The sequence below is a fragment of the Muntiacus reevesi genome, chromosome 1 (assembly GCF_963930625.1).
Source record: "Muntiacus reevesi chromosome 1, mMunRee1.1, whole genome shotgun sequence".
In the NCBI taxonomy this organism is placed as follows: Eukaryota; Metazoa; Chordata; class Mammalia; order Artiodactyla; family Cervidae; genus Muntiacus; species Muntiacus reevesi.
In genome coordinates, this window is record NC_089249.1 from 120,631,261 (window position 1) to 120,657,314 (window position 26,054).

Below are 26,054 nucleotides of genomic sequence, written 5' to 3' on the forward strand. Positions count from 1 at the left end.
CTTCTTAGTAAATCATTAAGGAGAAAGCAAGTGACTCTAAGTTTTTATTTATAAAACTTGTATTCATTCCTGTTTTTCATAATTTTAAATTGCCATGAGATTCTGTATCAATACAGAAAGAAAAAGTCCTTATAATTCTGTTTGAATTAATTAATTTTATGGATTAATATTTAATTTTTGGTTTTATCAACAATGGATTGAAATGTTTAATAAAATTCTAAAATTAATAATGAAAATAAACATTATTAATAGACAACAGAATGTCTCTTTCTGCCAGTCATTGTTTTTCATACAAATATGACATCTTCCTCACCTCCCTTAAAGTTTCAAATTAGACAGTGTCTAACTGCTTTTAATCATCAGAGTGACTGTGTTTTAAATTATGACTCATGCTCTACATCTTAGTAATGATAATATCTTCTTAAAACATAACATTTTATCTAGAATTAAATATATTTTAGTGAAAAAAAACTTGAAAAGGATATTTATGCTAGGAAAAAAGCTTTTAAAATGCTACTAAAGGTTATTAATTATTTATAAAAATAGATTCAAAATAAGCTTTTGGGAAGTATAGATGGTTCTTCTTATAAACAGTTTTTAGATATTAATTAAGATCTAAAGTACTTAAATTATATAGAACTGAACCCATCAAAACATTTATGAAAGAATCCTTGTGTACTTGGTATGTTGTCAATAGCCAAATATTTGTGATTAAGAATTTGAAACTATACAATATGATCCCTACTGCCATAATTAATAAAAATAATAAATATTCTATCAAAGACATAAATCAAAATTACTATCAGAAACTATAAACAGTTTGTAGGAACCTGGAACTAGTATCAAAATGTACCATCAGGTATTATATTGGAATTAGTTCCTTTTCCAATTTAGGTATACATAAAATTAGTAATGAATCAAAACCTAATGTTATGACAAAATTCTTACACTCAGCTTATAAGTATTGATGCTACTTGGAAATTAAGCTTTCCAAAGTAGTAAGTTATTTAGGCAAATATCATGATTTTACTTAAAGCGAGATTTTAAATCACAGAAAATTTTAAATGTTCCTTACCGGAGCAGGATTTTCCCATTTTTTTAAAAAGTCTTCTTTGGCTTTGGCTAGAAACTCTTTCACTGAAAATATATTAAAAAAAAATTGACTTGTAAGAATATTTGTACTACATATACAAATATATTACACATAAGTATACTTGCTTAAAAAGCACAAACTTAGGTCAACTGTGGTTGTCATGAAACATGTATTCACAACTATGGTATACTAGAGAGCTATTTAGTTTCTTTAAAGAAGAAGCAAACATTTTCTCAAGTTTCTAAGAATATCTAATTCTGTTCTATATGGAGGTCACTTTGATAATAATCTAATAATATAAATATGGTTCCTGAAAACATACCTGAAAGTAATGAAAAATGTTAGAAATGAATACAGGGCAAAATATTTATTGTAAAAAAAAAAGCCACCAGATATTAACAGAGACTTTAAACATAAGAAGTGAAAACATCTATAGAATGTGAATTTATTGATTTATGGAATTTCAAAAATAACTGACTTTGACAAAGGGCTGTTTTCAGGCATAAGGATTTACATTATTAGATTTGTATCCTCTCTACTAAAGGTAGAAAGGGGGAAAACCACAGAATAACACAAAGAATAGCCACAAAGACTTAAAAATAAAACAACCAAAAAAACCCAAACAGCTTAAAAATCTCATTCTAAATTGGGAGCAAAACTAAATGCCTGAATACTTAATTCATAAGGTAAACTAAAGTATTTCAAAATCAGATGGTTATATAGTGATCAATAATAGTAACATTATTTTATCGAGCTGTGGTTTGAAGCTTTAGATTTGCTAAATGATGAAACACTTAAAAGAACTATTTTTCATAGTCTTCCCACAAAGCTATTAACAGTGACTTCTGTTTACAAAACAACTTCAGGGTTTTAGAAACAAATAGAAAAAAATTCCAAGATATAAAATGGCATTAACAAAATTTATTATTGTTCCCATAGTTAAGTTTGAGATAGAAACATAACTACAAAAGAAGTAAATCTTTTAGTCTTTCTTTTTTTGGGAAGGGAGAGTTCCCAATATTCCTCTGATATCTGAATCTATAAAGAAACAAGAAAATAGGATTTAGATAGTGTTTAAATAGTAAAAGACAAAAAAGTGGCACACTGGCATTTATTTCAGAAGTTATAAGAATGATGAGAGGGATGATAAAAAGACAAAATTAGAAGTTCAAGTGAGGAGTTCACAAATAATTTTAATAAGATCATCTACTGATATAGTAATATTAAACTACTATTTAAGTAAGGTGTTTAAGATATACATTCCCCTGATGAATTACCTTTGGCAAAACACTGTTAATCAAGAGGTCTGTTGGCATTTGCTTTGAGATTTCAAAATGGTGTTGAGAGGCACCAAAAGCAACATTAGTTTTTATGTAACACTGGTGTGCATTTCTAAAGATAGTATTTTACTACTTTATATAAACTGTCACTTGTATTTTGCTATAAAATACTCTCAAAATGCCTATTTTAGAAAATGAGAAAAATAATTTTTGAAATTAGAATCTTTCCACTGTATAAAAATCTCATTCACCAAAACAATGAATCAAATAATTGCACCTAATTATGCAAATATGATCTAATTTCTCCAAGGGGTGGATTTGGGGTGTGGAAAACTATTACATTTTATTTGAGTTTAGGAAGGTTCAAGTCATCCTACTTCTAAAACTTAATGTACTAGTTGCAATGGAAGAACAGTGGTTTTAAAATTTTTTTCTTTTTTTTTCTTTTTTGCATAAAACAGATATATCTGCACATGGCATTGACTTGGAAATGACAGCTACAAAATAAGTTAAAAACATAATTTATTGCTAAATGTAACTGTGGCTTTTAAGAAACAACTTGTGATTCCCAAAATATACCCCTGATTTCTTTTGAAAAATATTTTTAGTTATCTTCTATCTATAGAACTTTTTGCATATCAAATTGCAGTATAAACTCTCCAGATGCCTGCATGAGTATAGATAATTTGGAGACATGGAAGAAAATCAAGAAAATAAAAAAGAATCCCTAACATCCTGTTTCAGCTTCTTCTGTCACTTTTTGCTAATTGGATCTTGAGTTAAAAAAAGTAACTGGTCAAAGGAAGGACTGGCAGTATTTGCCAAAGATGGTAAGTTGAAGGAAAATGTCCTTTTTCCTGCTTGGTGAATAAACTAAAAAAGAAATTTTAAGTACTGCTTAATTTCATGCACTAATAGGCTACTCAGGAAAATCTTTGAAATACTCTGTACTCATCAATGTTCTGAGTTTACTGTCAAGTAATACTGTGGAAAGTAAATAACAGTTCTCATAAAGGCCTTATATGAAAATTATCAGAAACTATGTGAATTTTACAATTTCAACATATAAAGAGATTCCCTTTTAGAGTAAGGATAAACCTTAATTACAATGTCATTAGATAGTTCCACGAAGAAAATCTTGTTCCTGAAACACTTTTTGTCACATAAGTATATATATACACATACACAAATCTCTAGTTTATATGTGCACTATTTAGATGCAAAGATGACATAGTTAACTCTTTCTAAAAGTATCAGTTAACCAAAATACATATTTTATAAATATAAACAAAAAATATTTCACAACATGCTAGATTAGGAATAATTCTAAAACAATACGTAATCTAGAACCACATGTATTTGCTTTGTGTTTTATTATTTTTACACAGTGGTAAACTTAACTTTCTAAATGTTTTTCTCCAGTTATTTTTAAAGCTTATATCCACTGATGGTGTGTGTGTGCTAAGTCACTTCATCGTTTGGACTGTTTGCGAACCTATGGACTGCAGCCTGCCAGGTTCCTCTGTCCATGAGACTTTACAGGCAAGAATACTGGAAAGTGACAGTCACTTAGTCCTGTCCGACTCTTTGTGACCCCATGGACTATAAAGTCCAGGGAATTCTTCAGGCCAGAATACTGGAGTGGGTAGCCTTTCCCTTCTCAAGGGGATCTTCCCAACTCAGGGATAGAACCCTGGATTCCTGCATTGCAGGCAGATTCTTTACCAGCTGAGCCACGAGGGAAGACCAAGAATACTGGAGTGGGTAGCATATCCCTTCTCCAGGGGATACTGAAGTGGGTTGCCATTTCCTACCCCAAAGGATTTTCTCAACTCCTAGGATCAAACCCAAGTCTCCTGTGTCTCCTGGTATTGGTAGGCGGATTCTTTACCATTAGCTCCACCTGGGAAGCTCTCACATGTGTTGAGCTCCGAAGCCTGTGGCTGTAGCAGGGTATCACAATGATTTAATTAAGTTTAAATGTACATATTGGAGAAGGAAATGGCAACCCACTCCAGTATTCTTGCCTGGAGAATCCCATGGACGGAGGAGTCTGGTGGGCTAGAGTCCATGGGGTCGCAAAAAGTCGGATACGACTGAGAGACTTCACTTTCACTTTCTTTATGGCTTATGGGCTTCCCAGGCGGCGCAGTAGTAAAGACTCTGCCTGCCAATACAGGAGACACAAGAGATATGGGTTCAATCCCTGGGTTGGAAAGATCCTTTGGAGGTGAGCATGGAAACCCACTCCAGTATTTTTACCTGGAGAATGCCAAGGACAAAGAAGCCTGGAGGGCTAAGGTCCATAAGGTCACAAAGAGTCAGACACAACTGAAGTGACTTAACATGACATATATATGCATTGTAAAATTGGTTCTAATACTTCTTAGTAATCATAAGTACCTATTTAAAAACACAGTGTTTCCTAACTCTCCTTAGGAAAAATAATCTCAACAAAGGATTTTTCTGCAAATATATTTTGTGTGCTGTGCTTAGTTGTGTCTGACTCTTTGCGACCCCATGGACAGTAGCCAGTCAGGCTCCTCTGTCCAAGGGGATTCTCTAGGCAAGAATACTGGAGTGGGCTGCCAGGCCCTCCTCTAGGGGATCTTCCCAATCCAGAGATTGAATCCAATCCTCTTGCATTGCAGGCGGATTCTTTATGGTCTGAGCCACCAGAGAAGCCCAAGAATACTGGAGTAGGTAGCTTATCCCTTCTCCAGGGGAACTTCCTGACCGAGGAATCGAACTGGGGCCTCCTGCATTGCAGGTGGATTTTTTACCACCTGACCTACCTGGGAATGGTCAATAATGGAGCAAGCTAGGTGCTAAAAAAATGAAGACCCCCAAAATTAACTCAATTTCTTCCCAGAAGTATATACTTCAATTATATTTATTTTCCAAATAAAGTTTTTCTCTTCAGTTTAAGAAGTGAGCATACCAAATGAATCTATATGTTCACCTAGGGTTGATTTGTAGAAATATTTACCCCTATTCATGAGAAGAAGAAAGTGATAATTTTTATGAACATCCACAAGTGCATTAAAAAACTTAATTCTTACCACCCTCAAAGTATTTTTCAATATATTTACACAAAGGATATTGTTAAAAATTTGAGTTCATTTTAAACATTAGGAAAATTTATTAAAAATTTAAGTATGGAATATTCCATATGATTAAAATCAAGTATGAAATATTTTATGTTATTCAGATAATTCTGCAATGTTTCACTAATTATAGGTAGTATATTTATGTATTAGGCAGTTTTTGGTTCTGTGTTGCTGCTAGATTCTAGATTGCTATCTATTATAAAAAGAGCATGTTGTTAGTTACAGTATGCCATTATGCAACATTTAAAGGAGGTTATCATTCATGTTTTATAAGAAAGGTTTGGAAATCTATTATGGTAAACATTACAGCTACTCCAGATATTGAATTCTCCAGTTTTCTTTGTAATGAGATAAATGTCACCTCCCTCTTTTACAGTAAAAAGACAATTTTATTTAACTTCTTTTAATGGATGTCAGAAAACAGAAGAGAAACAGAAAACAGGACAAAATAGAATATAAACTTCCTAGGGTAAATACCCAATTAAAATATTAGCTGTTTTTTTTTTTTCAAAATTTACAATAGCATAATTTTTCTCCAAAATCCTTTCATTAACCTGGGTTATTTAATTTAAGTGGTGTGTACTTATCAGCTTTGTGCTACCCTCTAAATAAAGTGTACCATGTACACTATTTCACAATACTATATGTTGTTTCTAAAATATCATATAAGAAACTTTAATATAGATCATTTCTGTAGATAAAACATAAAACTAAATAAGCCATTTCTTTCATCAACTAAAATATTTTATTAACTCAGAATATTTTATAAAAATATAACTTTATGAGGAGCATAACAACTTGCAAACTACCAAATAAAAAGTCTTGAAAGATAACATTTGTTTTATTAAAAGTAATTGCCTACCAGATACTTCTGAAGACGTGCAAGCTTGTATCCAAAAAATAAACAATGATTAAATGACACTTACAGGACAGCATATTAGCATGAAATCACCTATACACATTTTCACAGAATATTTTGTACAGAATAAAGCATTAATGTAGAAACAATTATTTGAATATATTCAAATAGAACATTTAGGATTAAATAGTAAGGAAATAAAATCAGTAATTACTGTTTAGTGCCAACATCAATACTAAATTTCTAATTTTCCTTAAGATCACAGCTAAAAGTTTAACTCCTCATAGCAATAGCACTAATAATACTAAACTTAAATATACATCCTATAACTACTGCAGTGCTATCTCTGGAGTTTTGTTCTTTATTCAAAACTTTACTGTAGGAAAAGACACTCTGAATTGTAATACTTCATTAAGTTCCTTCTGAGAGACAAATAATGTTTTCCACACAAACAGTGTCTTCATTGGCGCTATTTTAACTATCTTCTTAACGTCTGTAGAACATTGTTCAATGGTACCAGAAACTGAGTTACAACTGGGGAACACAATAAAGCATAAACATATTGCTACTATTAAGGAGATGAGAAGCTAAAGGGGAGATAGATGAACCACCGTAATGGAATGTGACAAGGATTACAACTAAGAAATCTATAGGTGCTATTCTAGTGCAAAAGAGGAAATTCTTGGGTAGTAAGTTAAGTCATAAAAGATGATGTGGCATTTGTGCTGAACCTTGAAGGATAAAGAGTTCCTCTGGCAGATAAAGTTGAGGAGAAGGATAGGCTGGGATGATCTTGAATAAAGCATGCAGGAACGAGCATGCTTTACTCAGGAAATGGCAACAGACTTGAGGACAGGGTAAAGGTGTAGAGCAGCAGTGGGAGGTGAATGCATAGCAACAAAGTGCCCAATCAGGCAGGTAGCTACTCCCCACAGCAACACTTTACAATGTGTGGGCAGGAACAGGAATAAACTATTATTCACAATTGCTATACTCTACTTCTGGGAAACAGGAGGCCAAATAACTTCCTAAAGAATGAGGGGAACCAGATAGAGTAAAGAGGAATACCAGTGGAGACTGCAGTTCTGAATATTTTAAATCTTGATGGCATACATTTAGGGGATAAGAGAAGGAACTGTCCCTCTAAAATTTTCTACTAGGGAAAGACTAAGTATTTGGTACTATAAGCAGTTGTTTCTTACTAGTATCTTTTTTGTAATAAGTTAAACATTTTTTTTACTGAGCAAATTATAGTTCATGGATCTCCCTCCCTAATCTCTTTGTAATTAAATTATTTCCATTTTCACTCTTTACTTAAATAAAAGCATTATTCTATTTGAGTTATTCAGTGTATGTCAGAAAGCACAAAATAGGATGGGAATGAAGGTAAATTACCTATGAAAATACCAAGTTCTATCAACAAATAACAGTACAATCCCTTTCAAAACTTTGAGGAAGTATAAATCAAGTAAACTCTAATAGTTTGCCTTTTGCCATTACTACTTCAAACACCCACCTCTTTAGAGATTTGTATCTGTTATTTTTAAGTATACCCCCCCACACATATACATGCTGTACAAAAATTTTCAGTAAGCTAATATATAAAATATTCTAATCACAAAATACCTCACAAAAATCTAACTTAGAGCAATAAACCAACCAAATAATAAACCAATTATTCTGTAAAAATTGGATTCCTACCAGATGCTTCTGATGATTTGCGTGCTTGATCAAAAAGAATAAATTGAACAGATTAAATAACACATAAAATAACATATACACAAGAAGTTATCAATCCATGTATATTCATTAGATATTCACAAAAAGGAACAGAATGAAAAACACATATTCAAAAATGTTTTATATAATGATTACAATTAATTCTTCGGATACATTTTTTTTTCATTTTATTTTTATTTTTTTCATTTATTTTTATTGTTGGAGGCTAATTACTTTACAATATTGTAGTGGGTTTTGTCATACATTGACATAAAACCAGTTAAAACCCTACTCTGGAAATGTATTAATGAAATACCATATTTCTATCCTTTTAATCTGAAAAGCAACTGTGTTCACTTTGCTGAAGAGACACTTTTGCTTCACCATATTCAAACATGTTTATTCAAAGCAAATTCACTGTAACCTTAAAATGAGTGGATATAAAAAACAACTTTAACTACTACAACTGTATTTGTGCAGTTCAGTGGATGAGACCATGCCTATTTTTGTCTTCTAAGATATTAACTAGTCTTGCACAAAGTCACACATGGATGAGTGGCTGGAAATTCAACAGGCAATAAAGGCTATACTTTGTGTTGCAACACTAACTTTTACTGTTCTGTCCTCTCCTTATGATTTCTATTAGCTAATTCTTTATCAAGTCTTGGTTACAAGTGAACATTATAATTGACTAACTCTTTCACCACACGGTTAAAAATTTAAAACTTTCGGTGAGACATATATAAATGATCAAATTATAGAAACACACACTAACTTACTTGACTAGTATCTATTTATCAATCATGGACAGGTGAATACACTAGGAATCCACACAGTGTACTAATTCACTACTAATCACACACATATGCCTTCTCTCCCAACTTTCTATCTAGGAATGCTGTGGATTTTCTAATCATCCAAGCCATGTTTGACTGAAGATGTTCCCGATAGGATTTTGTAATAATAAATATGACTAAATTTATACTCATAAAACAAATGACCCAGAAAATTTTTGAAATGCACTTTACTTGCTTAACTGTTCACTGAGGCTTTTTCTAAGAAGATATTATACCTACCACAATCATATGCTAAAGATTTTACATTTGGTTCTGAATTCAAATATTTTGTTTTGTTGCTGGATAATATAGAGCTAGGAGTGGATCCCTAGATGATATGGTATGCACGTTTTCAACTAAACTAAATAATAAATGGCTCAATAAACGGTTGTGCCAGTTTATATTACCACCATATTCTTAATGACCCATACCTCAACAAAATACGTTACTGTTTTTTCTTTCTAATTTTTGATAATCTAGTGAGTATGAAATTATAACTGCTTGTTAAAGATTATAGATAAATATCTCTCAGTAGAAGTTTATAATTTTTCTCTTAAAGGTCTTATTATTCTTTTATTAGATTTATTCCTAGGGTCTTTAGAGCTCTGGTTGCTATTGTAAAAAGGAGATTTTTTTTTAAATTACCATTTGTTTGTTGCAGATGTATAACACAAAATTGATGTTTATATACTGGTCATATTACATGGCAGACTCTCTTATCAATTCTAAAATAACGTTGGTAGAATTTCTTGAACTATGTAGATAATCACATATCTCTGAATAATGATACTTTGGTTTCCTCCAACATTTTCTTGTCTTACTGTGCAGGTTATGAGTCACAGTGCAATACTGTACAGACAATGAGCATCCTATTCCTAACTTCAGAGAACATGTTTCTAACTGATTTCCTTCCCATACTTTACTTGTAAAGTTATACTAGAATACACAGATTTAAGAAATTAAGAATATACCCTCTTTAATTCTTTGAAAAGTTTTGTACAAGATCAAAATTTTTGTTCTCTTTGAACTTGACTATAAAACTGTCCAGTCCTAATTTTGTTAAGTTTTTATTTTAACTATGATTAAATTTTAAATAGGTACAGTTGCAATCAATTTTTTAAAGTCTCCATGAACTAACCTTTGGCTCTGATGAATCTCTATTTTCTATTCCACTGATTTTTGCTCATGTCTTTATTAGCTTTTTTCTTCTTTTGATTAACCATGCTGTGTTTTCCCTAACTTGTTTACTTGCCCTTTTCCTAATATACACATTTAAAAATTTGTTTCTAAATCCAGCTGCACTCTACAAGTTCTGATACATAACTGAATTTTAAGTTTGTGAGTTATTTCTTGACCTGTGTGTTACTGGAATTTTTTAAATCCCTAAACACAACATTTGTGTTTACTTATTTAATTAGTCTTTTATTACTGATTAAACTTAACTGCTTTGCAGTCAGAGACCACAGTGAAAGAAAAAGTGAAAGTGTTAGTCACTTAGGATTGTCCACCCCACTGAGACCCTATGAACTGAGACCCAGGCTCCTCTCCCTATGGAATCCTCTAGGCAAGAATACTGCAGTGGGTTGCTATTCCCTTCTCCAGGGGATCTTCCTGACCCAGGGATTGCACCCAGGTCTCCTGCACTGTAGGCAGATCCTTTACCATATGAACCACCAGGAAAGCCCGGAGAACAAAGCCTATATCTCAATTCTTTAAAGTATTTCAACTTTATGTAGTCAAATTTTGTAAGTGTTCTAAATATTTCTGTGTATTCTCCAATTACTGGGTGACAATTCTTTATATATACCTATAAATATTACACAGTTATAATTTTTCCTTCTAAATGGGTCAATTTTATGTATTTTGAAGCTCTGTGGGAGACATATATAATTTTTTCCTATTTCTTTTTTATGTGATTATCAATTTTGAATAGTAGTCTGAATGTGAAAATTCTATTCTCTGACATTCTTGGTAGGGTCTAATGCTGTAGTACCTGCTGACTACCTTGTGCTGTAGACTGTGTGTGTGTGTGTGTGTGTGTGTGTGTGTGTGTGTGTGTGTGTGTGTGTGTGTGTGTGTGTGTGTGTGTATCTACTTTGATTTTGGACTGTGAGTTCAAAGTTTAGTTGGCCTTTATCTGTGAGAAAATCATAGGGTTTGATTTGAGGATATGTTTTGTATTAGCTTCTGCCTGGCATCTGATAGATGTTACTAGCTTGACACTGTTACTATAAGGTATTTTATTTAAAATTATTAAACCACACAATTAATACAGATTAAAACATGAAATCTACTAGAGGAAAAGCAGTTGATTACAAACTCTGAGAAGAAGAATCCTATACACATGCACACACAGCCCTCCCTGTTCCCCAGGAACCCAAGCCAGGAAATGCAAGCTTCCGTATTCTCACCCTGTGTCAGAGGAGACATTTTATTTTTTAGTCTATGCTTTCACTGAGGTTATGATCCTTTGTGCATCCTGGCTTTATATAGGAATCTAAGATACCACAAGTTGAATGGATCAAAGAACTCATCTTCTGTCTCTGTGAGGCTATTTAAAACAAAAGCCCTTTGGTCACCAAGGTATAAAAATTTCCTCAGGGTAGTCAAAGTATGATCTCCCTTACAGCTCTGATTTTTCACTCACCATTTGACTTTTTGCACACTATTATATTCTTGTAAGTTCAGGTATTCATTGAAAGGGATGCTTGTTACATTTTATTTAGTACTTACGTCTATGTGCTCTTGTATCTTTGTCAATTTTTGGTCTAGAAGAATTTTAAAATTATCCAGTCTCCAATTTATGAAATTTTTTCTTTATAAGACAAACCATGTGTTACATTGTAAGATGCAAAGAGACCTGGATATTTTTGGAATTCATTATTTTTATCCAGTTACATTGTAAGATGCAAAGAGACCTGGATATTTTTGGAATTCATTATTTTTATCCACGTAATTCAAAACTTCCATCAGGATATATTTAGGTGCTGGTGTTTTTGTTAAACTTTGTCAACAAACAATGAGCTCAAAGTTATACATTTAGGTTTTTCTTCAACTAAGTTTTCCTAAATCCTAATTTTTATTATTGTTTCTGTTCTAGTCATCATTATCTGTTCTGAGGGAATGCTATCCATTCAATTTGTAGAGTTTCCTACTTTATCTAACATACTTTTCACCCCAAAATTTTTATCCTATACATTTTCCCTACATTCTGGTAAGTTTTATCAAGTTAGTTCTTTATGTCATTAATTCACCTTTTTGCAGTGATTATTTCACTCTTTACTGCTTCTAATACAGTTTTATATTCTACAAATGCCAGGTTCATTTTCTTATAATCTTCTCTTACCATATCATTATTGTTCCTTTTCTATTCCTGCCTCTCACCCAGCTCCTAGTCTCGTTTCATCTTTTTATCTTTCACATCTTATTTTATAGAGTCAATGTGCACTTGAAATTTTTAAGAACTCCACATAGATGCTATTATAAGTTATTATTTTAAACCCTCCCCACAAACATTTTCTAAACATAAGGTCATTCTCTTCCTCTCGAAGGCTATGAAGGTATCCTTGAGCATTATCTCTTATAGGCTGCACATTGTTGCATTTCTTGTTTATTCATTCATGAACAATGAGAAGCCTTTCAAAACTTTACAAATGCTCCCCCCCAAAAAAGTTGGATCCTCCCATCTCCTATTTGGGTCTGTTAAAATCAACTTTTCAAATATTTTAGTTGATACATATACATATTTATATTATCATTTAAATAATCCAGTAACTTTCAAAAATGGGATGGAGCCAGGACTGTGTGGTTCTTTACTGGTAGTGGTGCCCAGGGCATCAGGTAAGAGCCCTGTTACACCTGGAAGAAGAAAAGTCACTTTTCTCAACTTGAGTAGATCAACAAATTTATAGTTGTCCCACTATTAACTGTTTTAGAATGAAAGAAATCAGCAGTGTTGGATCTTTCACTCCTCTCTCCCATAGTCTTTCTTTTTAAAAGCTTTATCCACCCAAGTTAATAAGGGTGAAACTCTTTTTATTTCTTTTCCATGAAGGCAAGCCACTCAAAATAAAACTGCTACACTTTGGTGTCTGATCTTCAATCTAATACTGTATATTTCCAGGCAAGTACCCTTCTTTAACTCCACTGATATACTGTTTCCCCAGTACTGTGTTCTTAAATTTTCAATCTAGAAAGTATAAATCTAAAAAGGGGAATTAATCAAATGCTTTTGCTCAAATCTATAGCTTTCCTGTAATTCAAAGCATAGCAAAAATTTTTTTTTCAGAGATTTGCCCTCAACTACAGCATGGCAAACAGTTTTTATTTGAGATTTTGGTATCATGATGCCAGTTATGTTCCAATAAGCACATGAACCAAAAAAATCAAAACATGGGACTGATATTCTTCACTGATAAGGTAATAAAAGTGTTCAAATATGTAAAAAATGAATAAGTTTTATCATTCATTTATTGCACATGAATTTAAAAATTCATTGCTATGTTTGGGGCACCAAGGTAACAGCTGGAAACACATGGATGAACATTGAACTGTCCCTAACTGAAAAAGTTCAAAGGATGGATATGGGAAATAGATATGCAAGTACATAAATTCAGTGTAATACAAGTCATTGTTATAGTTTATAAGTTTACTTTGAGAGTACAGAGGAATCATCTAACTCTAGAGAATCAATAATGGAGGCACTGAAAAGCATAGCTGGTTTTCAGAATTTTTATGATAAAAGATATAAATATGGAAAGGTAGCAAGGAATAATACATAGTATAACATAACTGGATCCGAATTTTATGAGAGTGATGCAGATAAAGTTAGAAAGGCAGGCCACTGATCTTGTATGCCCCACTAAGGACTTTAGCCTTTACTGGGGAGACAATAAGGAGTAACTGAAAATGTTGGATTAAGAAATGGGCATATCTGCAATTTTAAAATGGCAGCATGGAAAATGGTCTGGAGAGATATCAAATTGGAAGTTGAGACCAGTGAAGTTGTTACTGCAGTAAGATTGAAAATATACAGAGTTCCTGATCTAAAGGCATTCTCAGTGTCAGTGATAATAGAGAAAATGGAGTGATTTTTGAGACATTTCTAATGTAGAACCAATAGAAATTAACGGCTGAGTGCAGGTGTGGGGAGTAAGAAACATGTTCAGAGTGACTACAAGGTTTCTATTTAAGTTCCTACATGGGGAGTGGGATCATTAACAAAAATCAGAATGAATGAAAAAGGAGCAGATCCGTGGGATGGAAAGAGAAAATGCACTTCTGCACTGAACATTCAGGTAACTACTGAAGATGTTGGCATGGATGAGAGCTTTCAGAGAGAATGCAGCATTAAAAGAGGGCCAAAGATAGATTCCCAGAGAAAACTATTCCTCCCCCCAAAGCTGATATTTAATAGACAAGGAAGGAGAAGAGAAATCACTTTTTAACTAGAAAAGTACCACATACACACAAATATCACACATATATATAGCTAAAGACTGAGGTAATAGGGTCTGGCACTTGCTTATTTTTACAAATAAAACCACACTTCACTTGAAATTTTCCATATTTTGAAATGGCTAAGGCATTTAACCACTTATGATATGAACAAAATTAACTGAAATTAGACAATTCTGAAAAAGTCAGAATGTTTAGCTGTCACTACTATAGTTCCTGAGGTAGAAAAGGCTATAAAGGCAGACCAATATGATCAAGTATATCAAACTATCTGAAAAATCCATAGCTTTCTTGAAAGAAAAGTCAAGCAATAGAGAAGCAGTAACAGTTTTCTTCAGCTAAAACCAACATATCCAATTGTAAAACTTCTAAAACACTGTCAAAGAGAAAAATACACTGCCTGGACTCAAAGAAATCCATTATTTTAAGTATGATAACCAGGTATATTCAGTTTTGATTGATATCTAAGAAGTCCTAAGAAATGTTAATATGTTGCTTTTGTAATATTAGCCCAAATTTAACACACTAGAACAGAAACATCTACATCTAACAGAAAAATAACAGGATAATAATAATTAATTCTTAATATGTTGCATGTAAAAATGTTCTTTTAATGTCTAATATCACTTTATAAATAAATACCTAATAGCATTGAAGAGGTGTATATTATACAGCAGCAAGATAAAAAAATGTTTATTTGCAACATTAAGGTGGTCTCCAATTATGGAAGAAAAGGTTAACTTATTTTGAATTCTACCGCTATACAGCAAAAATACATCTCTCTCAGGTTCTGAATTCCAATCCAAATCTTTCAAGTATAAATTATAGACGGTTATGAATAACCATATACTACCTTTTCTAATCATGCATCTGATTCAAAGGTTAACTTAATAAACATCCTCTTTTTTAGCGAAGCAAAAAGATGCTAATGAATTATGCTCTAAGCAAATATTACTCACTCTAACAACAGAGTATCTATTTTTAGCTGCAGGTTTGGCTTAAAGTGAACAGCTTTTACCCTCTGATAAACTGCAGTATATACTGTAGTATATTTTCTCAAAAAACAAGTTTTAGAAATGTTTAGGAAAAAATAAATCATGTTACAAAACAAAAAAGAAATTATCCCTAAAGTACTTATTCTAACAAATTATTTTGCCAAAAATTATCCTAAAAATTTTAACCAAGCCTCCAAAACCAAAAGGCATATATTTATTTCATCATTAAATCCCTATTTCTCAATGAATTACAGTTAAAAGCAACCAATAAATCAATAAAATTTTGGCAACATCTTATTCAAGATTGAGTATGTTTTATATAACCAAAAAGAAACTGATAAAAATTAATATTAGAATAACAAAGCCAATAAATGGAAAGTTTAATTATTTTCAAGATTAGATACTAAAAAAAATTCCTTTTACCATAGTGGATTTTTACTCACTAATTTATAACACAATTAATAACAACATACTAATGAATATAATAAATCAAACCATAAGATAGACTCGAAGCTGATTCCTGGTATTGACTATTAATAGTGGTATTAATTGTTCACAGTTCTTAATGGATTTAAAAGGCAAATTACTATAAGCCCTAAATGCAAAAGCATCAAGAGAAAATGTAACTCACTGTAGCTCTGGCTTTACAATTACCCCTCTAAAAAACATTTTTTTCCCTCTTACAGTTAAATATTTTTTAAAAATACAAAATTACAGAGTCTCAGAGAGCATACTTACCACTCATGATGAAAATCAACCTTTCCAAAACATATTGCTCAAAACAACAATCCAACAGCAAAGGGAGTTATGCTAATCTCTAGAGGTAGAAGAACCGATGGTGTAAACACATACACTAGAGCATGCAGCACAGAGAAAATGAAAAGAGCTTTCTTTTGTTTTAAAAAGAAAAGCCTCTAGAAGCAAAGCTTAACTGTTCAGTGCGAGATATCACTAGTAAACATGAGATTAATGCCAAAGATGTGTATAACTAGATTTGATTTCTTTCAAGCTATTCTAGCCTCCTTCATATACCACTAGAACAACTCAAAATGGCAGGGAGAAAATGTTCGAACCAGGATGTATAAGATGTTCTCAATTATATCAGCATGAGTTGTTACCACGGCAACATTAGACCAGAATTATCGGTTCACTTGTAACCAAGGAGTAGCTTTTCTAAAGCTTTAATCAACCAAGACAAATAAAATCCCTTTTATTTCAGAGCCACATGATTTAAAAATTACAACGTTTCTTAAATTTAAGCATTCCTCCACCCTTTTTACATTTCAAAGATTTTTTTAAATTGCTGTTTTCTTCAAATACTCACACAATCCCATGTTGAACCTGGCAAGGAACAAACAGCAGAATGATTGCACCTAAACGTCTTTCAATTACACCAGCTCTTACTGCTAGCTGTGGACCTCACTGATATTAAAATGCTGTGTGCTGTTGCTAGTGACTATTGGCGATGAATCTTATTGCCCAGATCGCTGATAGCTTTCATTTTTCATGAGCCAGAAAGCTATACTGCAGCACAAATGTTAACCATTTAAACATTCTGTATTATGGAAAAGACAAAATATAATATATATATATATATATATCTTCACTATTAAAGGAAAATTGTAAAGCAACTTATTTATAAACTTCCATTAAATTCAGCATCAGAGTCAGATGCTGCTTATGTGGTTTTCAAAAGAGGAGTGTACACAAAAAAGTTACTGAAAATTACTGTTGAAGTATAAAATCCCTTACATTAAACAGGATTAAGATAACAGATTGTACAGCATAGTGGATGGTATGGTTAACAACTGTTCTGATTTCCAGAGATTGAAAATTTGTACCAAAATGGTGCAAAGGATCTATAGAATGGTTCCTTTTTAAGTGAACATGCCATTTTAAAAGTTGCCAGGGAGACAGGACTTCCAGTGATGACAGATTAGGTAAGTAAGCAAATCTTCTAAGAAATAATTATGAAGTTGGACAGAATTATCAAAAGCAATAACTTCATGGTCCTGGACACCTAATAATCACAAACAACAATCTGAGAAGCATTTCTTCATGAAAAGCTGCTAAATGCTGCATGAGGACAGTGGGAGTCTGTGATGTTCTTATTTAGTGCTGCTCCTGTTCCTCCACAGCTCAGTCAGTGCAGGGTGTGGCTCCATGACAAGCAGGAGCTTTATTGCCAGAGAGGGTTGACATGATTTGGAGAAGAAGCCAAAAAAACCCATATAAGTGATTCTGTCTATTAAAAAAAAAAAAAAAAAAAGCAAACTGTAGGGAATGAACAGGGAAAGTATCCAGCTTTGCTAGTCTGAATTTGTGGCCTTAGTAGGGGTGACGAGTAGACAGATGGTCTAGCAAAAAACTGAACATAAAAAAACATAAATGAGACAGGCAAAGAAGGCCCAGATAAGCTCTTCGTATATCCCAGGTTGGCAAGGAAACTATTCCATAGGAGAGATCCAAGAGGGCCCAAAAGGAAGTTTAAGCTGATACAGACTTGAAAGTACAATAACCTAAGCTTTAAAACTCACTGCATAAGACTTGAAAACTGCCTGAACGTTGAATATGCTCTTCAACACACAAACAGCCCCATCAGCATAGACTGGATCACAGTATTTGTGCACAACCTCTGATTAATCACTGAATAATAACTAAGCTATGCAGGCACAGTGTAATCCCAAGTACAGAAATCAGCAGCCAGACAACATGGCGGAAACAGTCCATAGATTAAAACCAAGAAAGATATTAATACAAAACAGTATAAATAAAAACAATCCTCAAGTAAGAAAAAACAATCGGAGTGCAGAGTTGCTGTGAAATATTATTTTAAAAATTCAAAATTTTGACAAAAATCTTATGTAACCCATAATGAAGGGAAAAGATAGAAAATGTCTCTGAATGGGCATAGATATAGGATTTAGCAGATAAGACTTCAAAACAGCTATTATATCAAAAGAATAAAAGGAAATTGTATTTAAAGAATTAAAGGAAAATATGATGGCAATGACACAACAAAGAGAATTGCAATATAGAAAGGGAAACTATTTAAATTATAAAAATTATAGACTTGGGAAGTACAATAACTCAAACGTTAAAACTCATTCCTTAAGCCCAAGAACAGATTGAGGTGAAAAGACTCAGACTCAGTCAGAACTTTAAGATAAATCAATAGAAGTCATCCAGTCTGAAGAATACAGAGAACAAAAAATATGGAAAAAAAAAAAAGTGAACAGGGTCTCAGAACCCTGTAGGATATAAACGGTATCAGCATACATGTAATAAGAAGCTTACAAGGAGAGAGACAAAGGGCAAAGAAAAAATATTTGTAGAAATAATGGTTGTCAATGTCCCAATCTGATGAAAAACATTAACCTTTAATTCAAGAAGTTCAACCAATGCCAAGTATGGTAAACACAAAGAAATTCATACAGAGACACCTCATATTCAAGTTGTTAAAAGACAAAGACAAAGAAAACATCTTGAAAGCAGCAAGATAAAATGACTAATCATATTTAAGGGAAAAGCAATATGATTAATGATGACTTCTTCACAAAAATAAGAGAGGCCGGAAGGCAGTGGAATAACATAATCAAGGTGCTAAATTGTAGATTAGTGTTACTGCATTTTCTCTATGCAGTAACACTAATCTACAAAAACAAAGGTGAAATAAAGATATTTCCAGATAAAAAACAACTGAGGATATGTGTTATTAGCAGAAATACTTAAGGAAGTTGTCCCAAGAAAGAAGACACTGGACAATACTCAAATTGACAGCAAGAAATAAAGAGTACTAGAAATGGTAAATATGTAAGTAAAAAACTATATAAACACATTTATCTTTCTTGTCTTAATTTCTTTAAAGATCTTACAATTGTATGAAGCAATCATTGTAACACTGCATTTTTAAGTTCATAAAAATATAAATGCAACATGTGAAAATAATAACGCAAAGTTGGAGAAGAAATGGAGCTATACTGGATCAAAGTAACTATATTTTACTAGAATAAGTCAATACTATAGCTCCACAAAATGGAGCTACATTACATCAAAGTAGCTATATTTTACTTGGAAAAGGAAATGGTAACCCACTCCAGTATTCTTGCCTGGAGAATCCGATGGACAGAGGAGCCTGGCAGGCTACAGTCTATGGGGTCATAAGAATTAGACACGACTGAGCGACTAAGCACAGCACACAGCTATATTTTACTAGAATTAGTCGTTAGTAACAATATTGGAGAAGAAATGGAGCTATATTGCATCAAAGTAGCTACATTTTACTAGAATTAAGCCAAGCAAGTAGATTCTAATAAGACAAAATGCATAATTTGACCCCTAAATCAACTATTAAGAAAATGTCTTTTTAAAATATAGTTTAAAAATCAAAGAGGAATTAAAATGGCCTCCTACAAGTATCTGTTTAACCCAAAAGAAGGAAGAGAGGAACAATAATACAAAAAGCCCTAAGACATGTAGAAAACAAACAATACAATGGAAGATGTAAATCCAACCATATCAATAACTACATTAAATGTGAACTGAATAAACAGATCAAAGGCAAAAATTATCAGATTGTATAAATAACATATATATGCTGTCTACAATGGTCACACTTTAGATTTTAATATAAAACCAGGATGAAGGTAGGAGAGAAAAAGATATACCATATAAAGAGTAACCATAAGATAGATGGAATACTTGTATCAGTATCAGACAAAATAGACTTCAAGATAAGAAATATTACTAAAGTAAAAAAAAAAAGGAAATTTCATAATGAAGGGCTAATAATTCTGGGAGATTTAACAATTAAAAATGTATATGCACTGAACAAGTCTCCAAAATGCTGAAACAAAAATGACAGAATTGAAAGGAGAACTGAGTAATTCAACAATTACAGTTGAAAATTTCAACATTCTCTCAATAATTCGTGGAAAAAAGAGAACCAATGGAATATAGAAAACAAATAATGTAATTAAAATGACATTTATAAAACACAGCATCTAACATCAGCAGAATACATTCTTTTCAGGTAGACATGAAAATTCAACATTTAATCATATGCTAAGCAATATAACAAATCTCAAAATAATTGGAAAGGAAAATATGATCTTTTATTATAGCAGAATTAAATTAGGAATCAACAGAGAGTAATTTTGGAAATACCAACACTCGATTTAAATGACAAAGAAATCTTAAAGGAAATAAAAAATGCATACACATATATATATGTATATATATGTTTGGAATTAGAAAATATTTTGAACTGAATGGAAAAAACCTACAAGAAATCAACATGCTTAGGATATAGATAAAGCATGGCTTAAAAGGAAATTCACAACTTTAAACCCCTGTATTAAAAAAAAAAAGAAAGGTCTCAAATCAACTTAATTTAAGCTTCCACTTTAAGAAACTTAGAATGAGCAAATTAAACCAAAGCCAAAAAGATTACAGCAGAATTCAATGAAATGGAACATAAAAACAATAGAGAAAATGAAGAGACCAAAAATCTTACTGATAAACTTTTACCAAGGCTGACCAAAATAAAGACAAAAGAAAACAAGACAAAATACTTAATTACCAAAGTCAGGAATAAAAAGATGACATCATCACTGATGCCAGAGAAATTAAAAGGATTATAAGAGGATACTATAAACAACTTCATCAAACTATATAATTTAGACAAACTGAACAAATTCACAGAAAGAAACAAATTACCAAAACTAACTCAAGAAGAAATAGAAAATATAAAAATACCCAGAAACAAATAAAAATACTGTCAGTAATTAAAATTTTTCCCACAAAGAAAAGCTCGGGTCTAGATGGCTTTACTGGGGAATTCTATGAAACATTCAGAGCTATAATACCAACCTGACACAAACTTTTTTAGAATATAAAGGAGAATCTAAAACCTCCCAACTTATTCTATGAGACCTGATGCCAAAACTAGACAAAGATCAAAAGAAAATTACAAATCAATATCCATTACAGTACAAAAATCTTTATCATAAACTTAGCAAACCTAATTCAGCAGTATATAAACAGGAATATATACCAGGACTATATAAGATTTATCCCAGGAAGACAGGTTGTTTCAATACTGAAAGTTAATTAATGGAATAGAATAAAATAATAATAGAATAAAAGACAAAACTACATAACATCTCAATGTATATAGCAGAATCATTCCACAAAATCCAATACCTGTGATAAAACCTCTCAACAAACTGTGACTAGAAGGGAATTTCTTCAAGCTGATAAAGGGTGAGTGTGGGGGTGAGGTGGGGAGGGGAACCCTATGGCTTAGATTATATATAAAGAAAGATAAATGTGAAAGATGGAATGTTTTTCCTAAGAACGGGAATAAAGCAAAGATGTCTGAACTCACCACTTCTATGCAACTTTGTACTAAAGGTTCTAGCCAGTACAACAAGGTATTTTAAAAAGATATTGAAGAAAAAGATAATAAAGGTATACAAATAGACAAGGAAGAAAGAAAACTGTCTTTTTTGTGGATCACATGAGTCTATATGTATAAAATACTTTAGCCTCTATAAAGAACTAATAAGGTAATCGATATCACAGGATATAATATATAAAAATCAATAACATTTTAATATACTAGGAACAAATAATCCAAAAATGAAATTAAAAGAACAATGCCATTCACAATGGTATTAACAGAGAAAAACTATTCGGGAATCCCATTAACATGACTTGTTCACTAAAAAATAAAAAAGAAAACATTTCACAGAAATTAAAGAACTTCTAAATAAATAGTTATTTCATTTCCATGGGTTGTAAGACTCAGTATTTTTAAGAGCGGATTCTCCACAAATTAATCCACAGATTGAAATGAAATGTCTATGAAAATCCCAGCAGGTCTTTAGTAACTGACAGGCTATTAAAATTTATATGCAAATATAAAGGACCCAGAATGGCCAAAAAATTTTGGAAAAACAAAGCTTGAGGACCTACACTTCTTGATTTCAAAACATTCTTTAAAATTACAGTAACCAAGACAGTGATATCAGCATAGCACAGATACATATTGATCACTTGGAAAACATTGAAAATTCAAAAGTGAATCCCTCCGTTTATGGTCAATTGACTTTTGAAAAAAGGTATCAAGATGACTAATGGAGAAAAAAGTATTTTCAACAAATGATGTAGTAAAAGTTGGATATCTATATGAGTAAAAAAAAGAAAAATAAAAACAAAACCCCAAACTCCACTCCATACCTCACACCATATACAAAACAACTCAAAAAATAAATTTCCAAATGAAAGCATAGGAAAAATATCTCTATTACCTTGGGTCAGATAAAGATTTCTTAATATTTGATAGCAACAGTACCATCAAGAGAAAACATTATAAACTGGACTTCATTAAAACTACAAACTTTTGCTCTTCAAGGACATCTTTTAAGAAGATAAGACAAGGGGATTTCCCTGATGCCCTAGAGGTTAAGAATCTGCCTTGCAATGCAGGGGCTGTGGATTCAATCCCTGGTCAGGAAACTGCATCCCACATGCCTCAGAGCAACTAAGCCTGTGCACCACAACGAGAGTCCATGCATCACAACAGAAGATCCTGTATGCCACAACCAAGAACCCAGCAGCCAAATAGATAAATAAATAAATTTAAAAAAAAAAGAAGTTAGGACATGCCACCAATGAGGAGAAAACAATTGCAAGTTATCTATTGGGCAAAGAACTTGTGTTCAGAATTTATAAAGAACTTTAAAGACTTGATAAGAGGAAAAAACACCCTCAATTGGGCAACAGATTTAAAAATATATTTTTCCAAAGTAGATACACGAATGGTTTATATGAACATGAAAAAATGCTCATTATCATGAATCATTAGAGAAATACAAACTGAAACCATAATTAACTGCTAATTCACACACAATAGAATGGCTAAAATAAAAATGACTGATGATAACAAGTGTTATTAATAATAATGTGAAGAAACTGTGACCCTCCTAACATTGTTGATGGGAGTATGAAATATTAAGCGCCTTAGAAAAATAATTCAGAATCTTCTTAAAAAGATAAACATAAACTTACCATATAACCAAGTAATGCTTCTCCTAGATATCAACACAAGAGGAATGAAAGCATAAGTCCACCCAGTCTTGCATGCAGATAGATACAGCAACATTATCCAAATAAACCCCAAACTGAAAACAGTCCTAATGTTCATCAGTGCTGAACACATAAACAGAAATGTTATATCCATACAACATAGTACCATAAATAAAAAGGAATCAACTATTGATATATTTCATAACATGGATGAACCTCAAAAGCATTATTACAAGTTCAAGAAACCAGAAACAATAGATTATATATACTGTCTAATTCCAGTTTTATAAAACAGTCAGAAAAGGAAATCCATGAAAGTGAAAGTCACTCAGTTGTGTCTGACTCTTTGGGACCCCATGGACTATACAGTCCATGGAATTCTCCAGGCCAGAATACTGGAGTGGATAGCCTTTCCCTTCTCCAGGGGATCTTCTAACCCAGGGATCAAACCCACGTCTCTCACATTGCAGGCAGATTCCTTACCAGCTGAGCCACAAGGGAAGCCCAAGAATACTGGACGGGGTAGCCTATCCCTTCTCCAGCAGATCTTCCTGACCCAGGAATTGAAGTAGGGTCTCTTGCATTTCAGGTGGATTCTTAACCAACTGAGCTATGAGGGAAGCCCATGATCAGTGTTTGAGGCTGAGCTGAAAATGTGATTGATTGCAAAAGAGTACAAAAGAATGGTTGGCAGTAATGAAAATGTTCAAAAGCTGAATTGTAATGATGGCTGCACAACTGTATAAGTTTACTAATAAACTCTTACAATCAGTAAGTCTTATGGCATGTAAATTATATTTCTATTTTTCTTAAAAAAAGTTGTCAAGTGTTTCTGTACCTAAGTAGAGACAGTTTGAAGCACATCTACTTTGCTGTGGGAAGAATCTCTTCAGTGGATAATTTATTTATTTAAATTTAAGACTGGTTGGCATCCATTACCTTGGGAGAATGACCTAACAAAACCCTTTGGAGCTTGGTAAAGCCTGTTCCTCTCAATACCCTACGGTAAAGAGAGCTAAGGAAAGGGAAGGAAGGTAAATAGATCGGCATTAAAAATATAACAGGAATTTGAAAAGGAGGGTTTAAAACCCAAACCCCATTCGTTCTAAGGTTCAGAATTATCAGAAATTCTTCCATCAATTTTAGTGATAGTATCTGTGGCCCATGAGTAAGAAGGCACACTAAAAAAGCTTTATCAAAGAAGAAAGGAGTATCTGGTGATTTAGGCTCACATTATGGACCCTGTAGGCCACATTCAAGTGCCTATGGAGTACAGGAAGGTAAAACAACACAAGTAGTGAAATAGTGAAGGCTAGAGCAAATAAGAAAGTATATATCCTGACTCAAGAGAACAGTTTTCAGCACTGCCCATTTGTTCTCATATAGGAACAAGAGGCACTGAAATCAGTTTTTCAAACAATTCAAGAATATGAAAGTCCATGTATTCACCTAAAATATCTTATTTTAAAATCAGCATTTTATATTTATATAAAAAATGGTGTCACATTCAATTATTTTAAAATGCCATGAGGACTAAACAAACAAGTCTGTGAGCTACATCTGGGTCAGACAACCAGTTTGCTATCCCTGGAAAGATGTTCAGGAAGGGAAGGCCGACTTTAGTATGTGCAGGGATGAGTCAAAAGCACCTTCTCACACATTCAACCTGGCACAAAGCCAGGATGACTAAGCATGTAAGTATAAATTAAAGTATAAAAAATTAAATAAGTATAAAGTATACCCAGAAACTAAATCTGGGTATAAGCCTTGAATGAGTATAACACTGCAAGGGGGGGAAGATCCTTCCATTAAGAATCAGTGTCTCAAACGGATGGCTAATAAACACATGAAAAGATCCTCAACTTCGCTCATTATTCAGTTCAGTCCAGTTCAGTTCAGCCGCTCAGTCGTGTTCGACTCTTTGCGACCCCGTGAATCGCAGCACGCCAGGTCTCCCTGTCCATCACAAACTCCCGGAGTTTACACAAACTCATGCCCATCGAGTAGGTGATGCCATCCAGTCATCTCATCCTCTGTTGTCCCCTTCTCCTCCTGCCCCCAATCCCTCCCAGCACCAGGGTCTTTTCCAATGAGTTAACTCTTCGCATGAGGTGCCCAAAGTATTGGCGTTTCAGCTTCAGCATCAGTCCTTCCAATGAACACCCAGCACTGATCTCCTTTAGGATGGACTGGTTGGATCTCCTTGCAGTCCAAGGGACTCTCAAGAGTCTTCTCCAACACCACAGTTCAAAAGCATCAATTTTTCGGCACTCAGCTTTCTTCACAGTCCAACTCTCACAACTCCTTGACCAGACGGACCTTTGTTGGCAAAGTAATGTCTCTGCTTTTTAATATGCTATCTAGGTTGGTCATAACTTTCCTTCCAAGGAGTAAATGCAAATCAAAACTACAATAAGATACCACTTCACACCAGTCAGAATGGCCATCATCAAAACATCTACAAACAATAAATGCTGGAGAGGATGCAAAGAAAAGGTCTGGTGGGAATGTAAACTGAAACAGCCACTATGGAAGACAGTATGGAGATTCCTTAAAAAGCTAGGAATAAAACCACCATATGACCCAGCAATCCCACTCCTAGGCTTATACCCTG

At 32.9% G+C, this 26,054-nt stretch overlaps 1 protein-coding gene across 2 annotated transcripts in view; it reads right to left on the reverse strand.

The window, feature by feature from the left end:
- Positions 1-26,054, reverse strand: part of PRKACB (protein kinase cAMP-activated catalytic subunit beta) — a 152,857-nt gene that overhangs the window by 46,719 nt on the left and 80,084 nt on the right. For both annotated transcript variants that reach the window (XM_065910276.1, XM_065910269.1), the window contains exon 2: positions 1,076-1,137. In XM_065910276.1, coding sequence (XP_065766348.1) covers positions 1,076-1,137 — 62 coding nt within the window. The remainder of the gene's footprint in view (positions 1-1,075; positions 1,138-26,054) is intronic.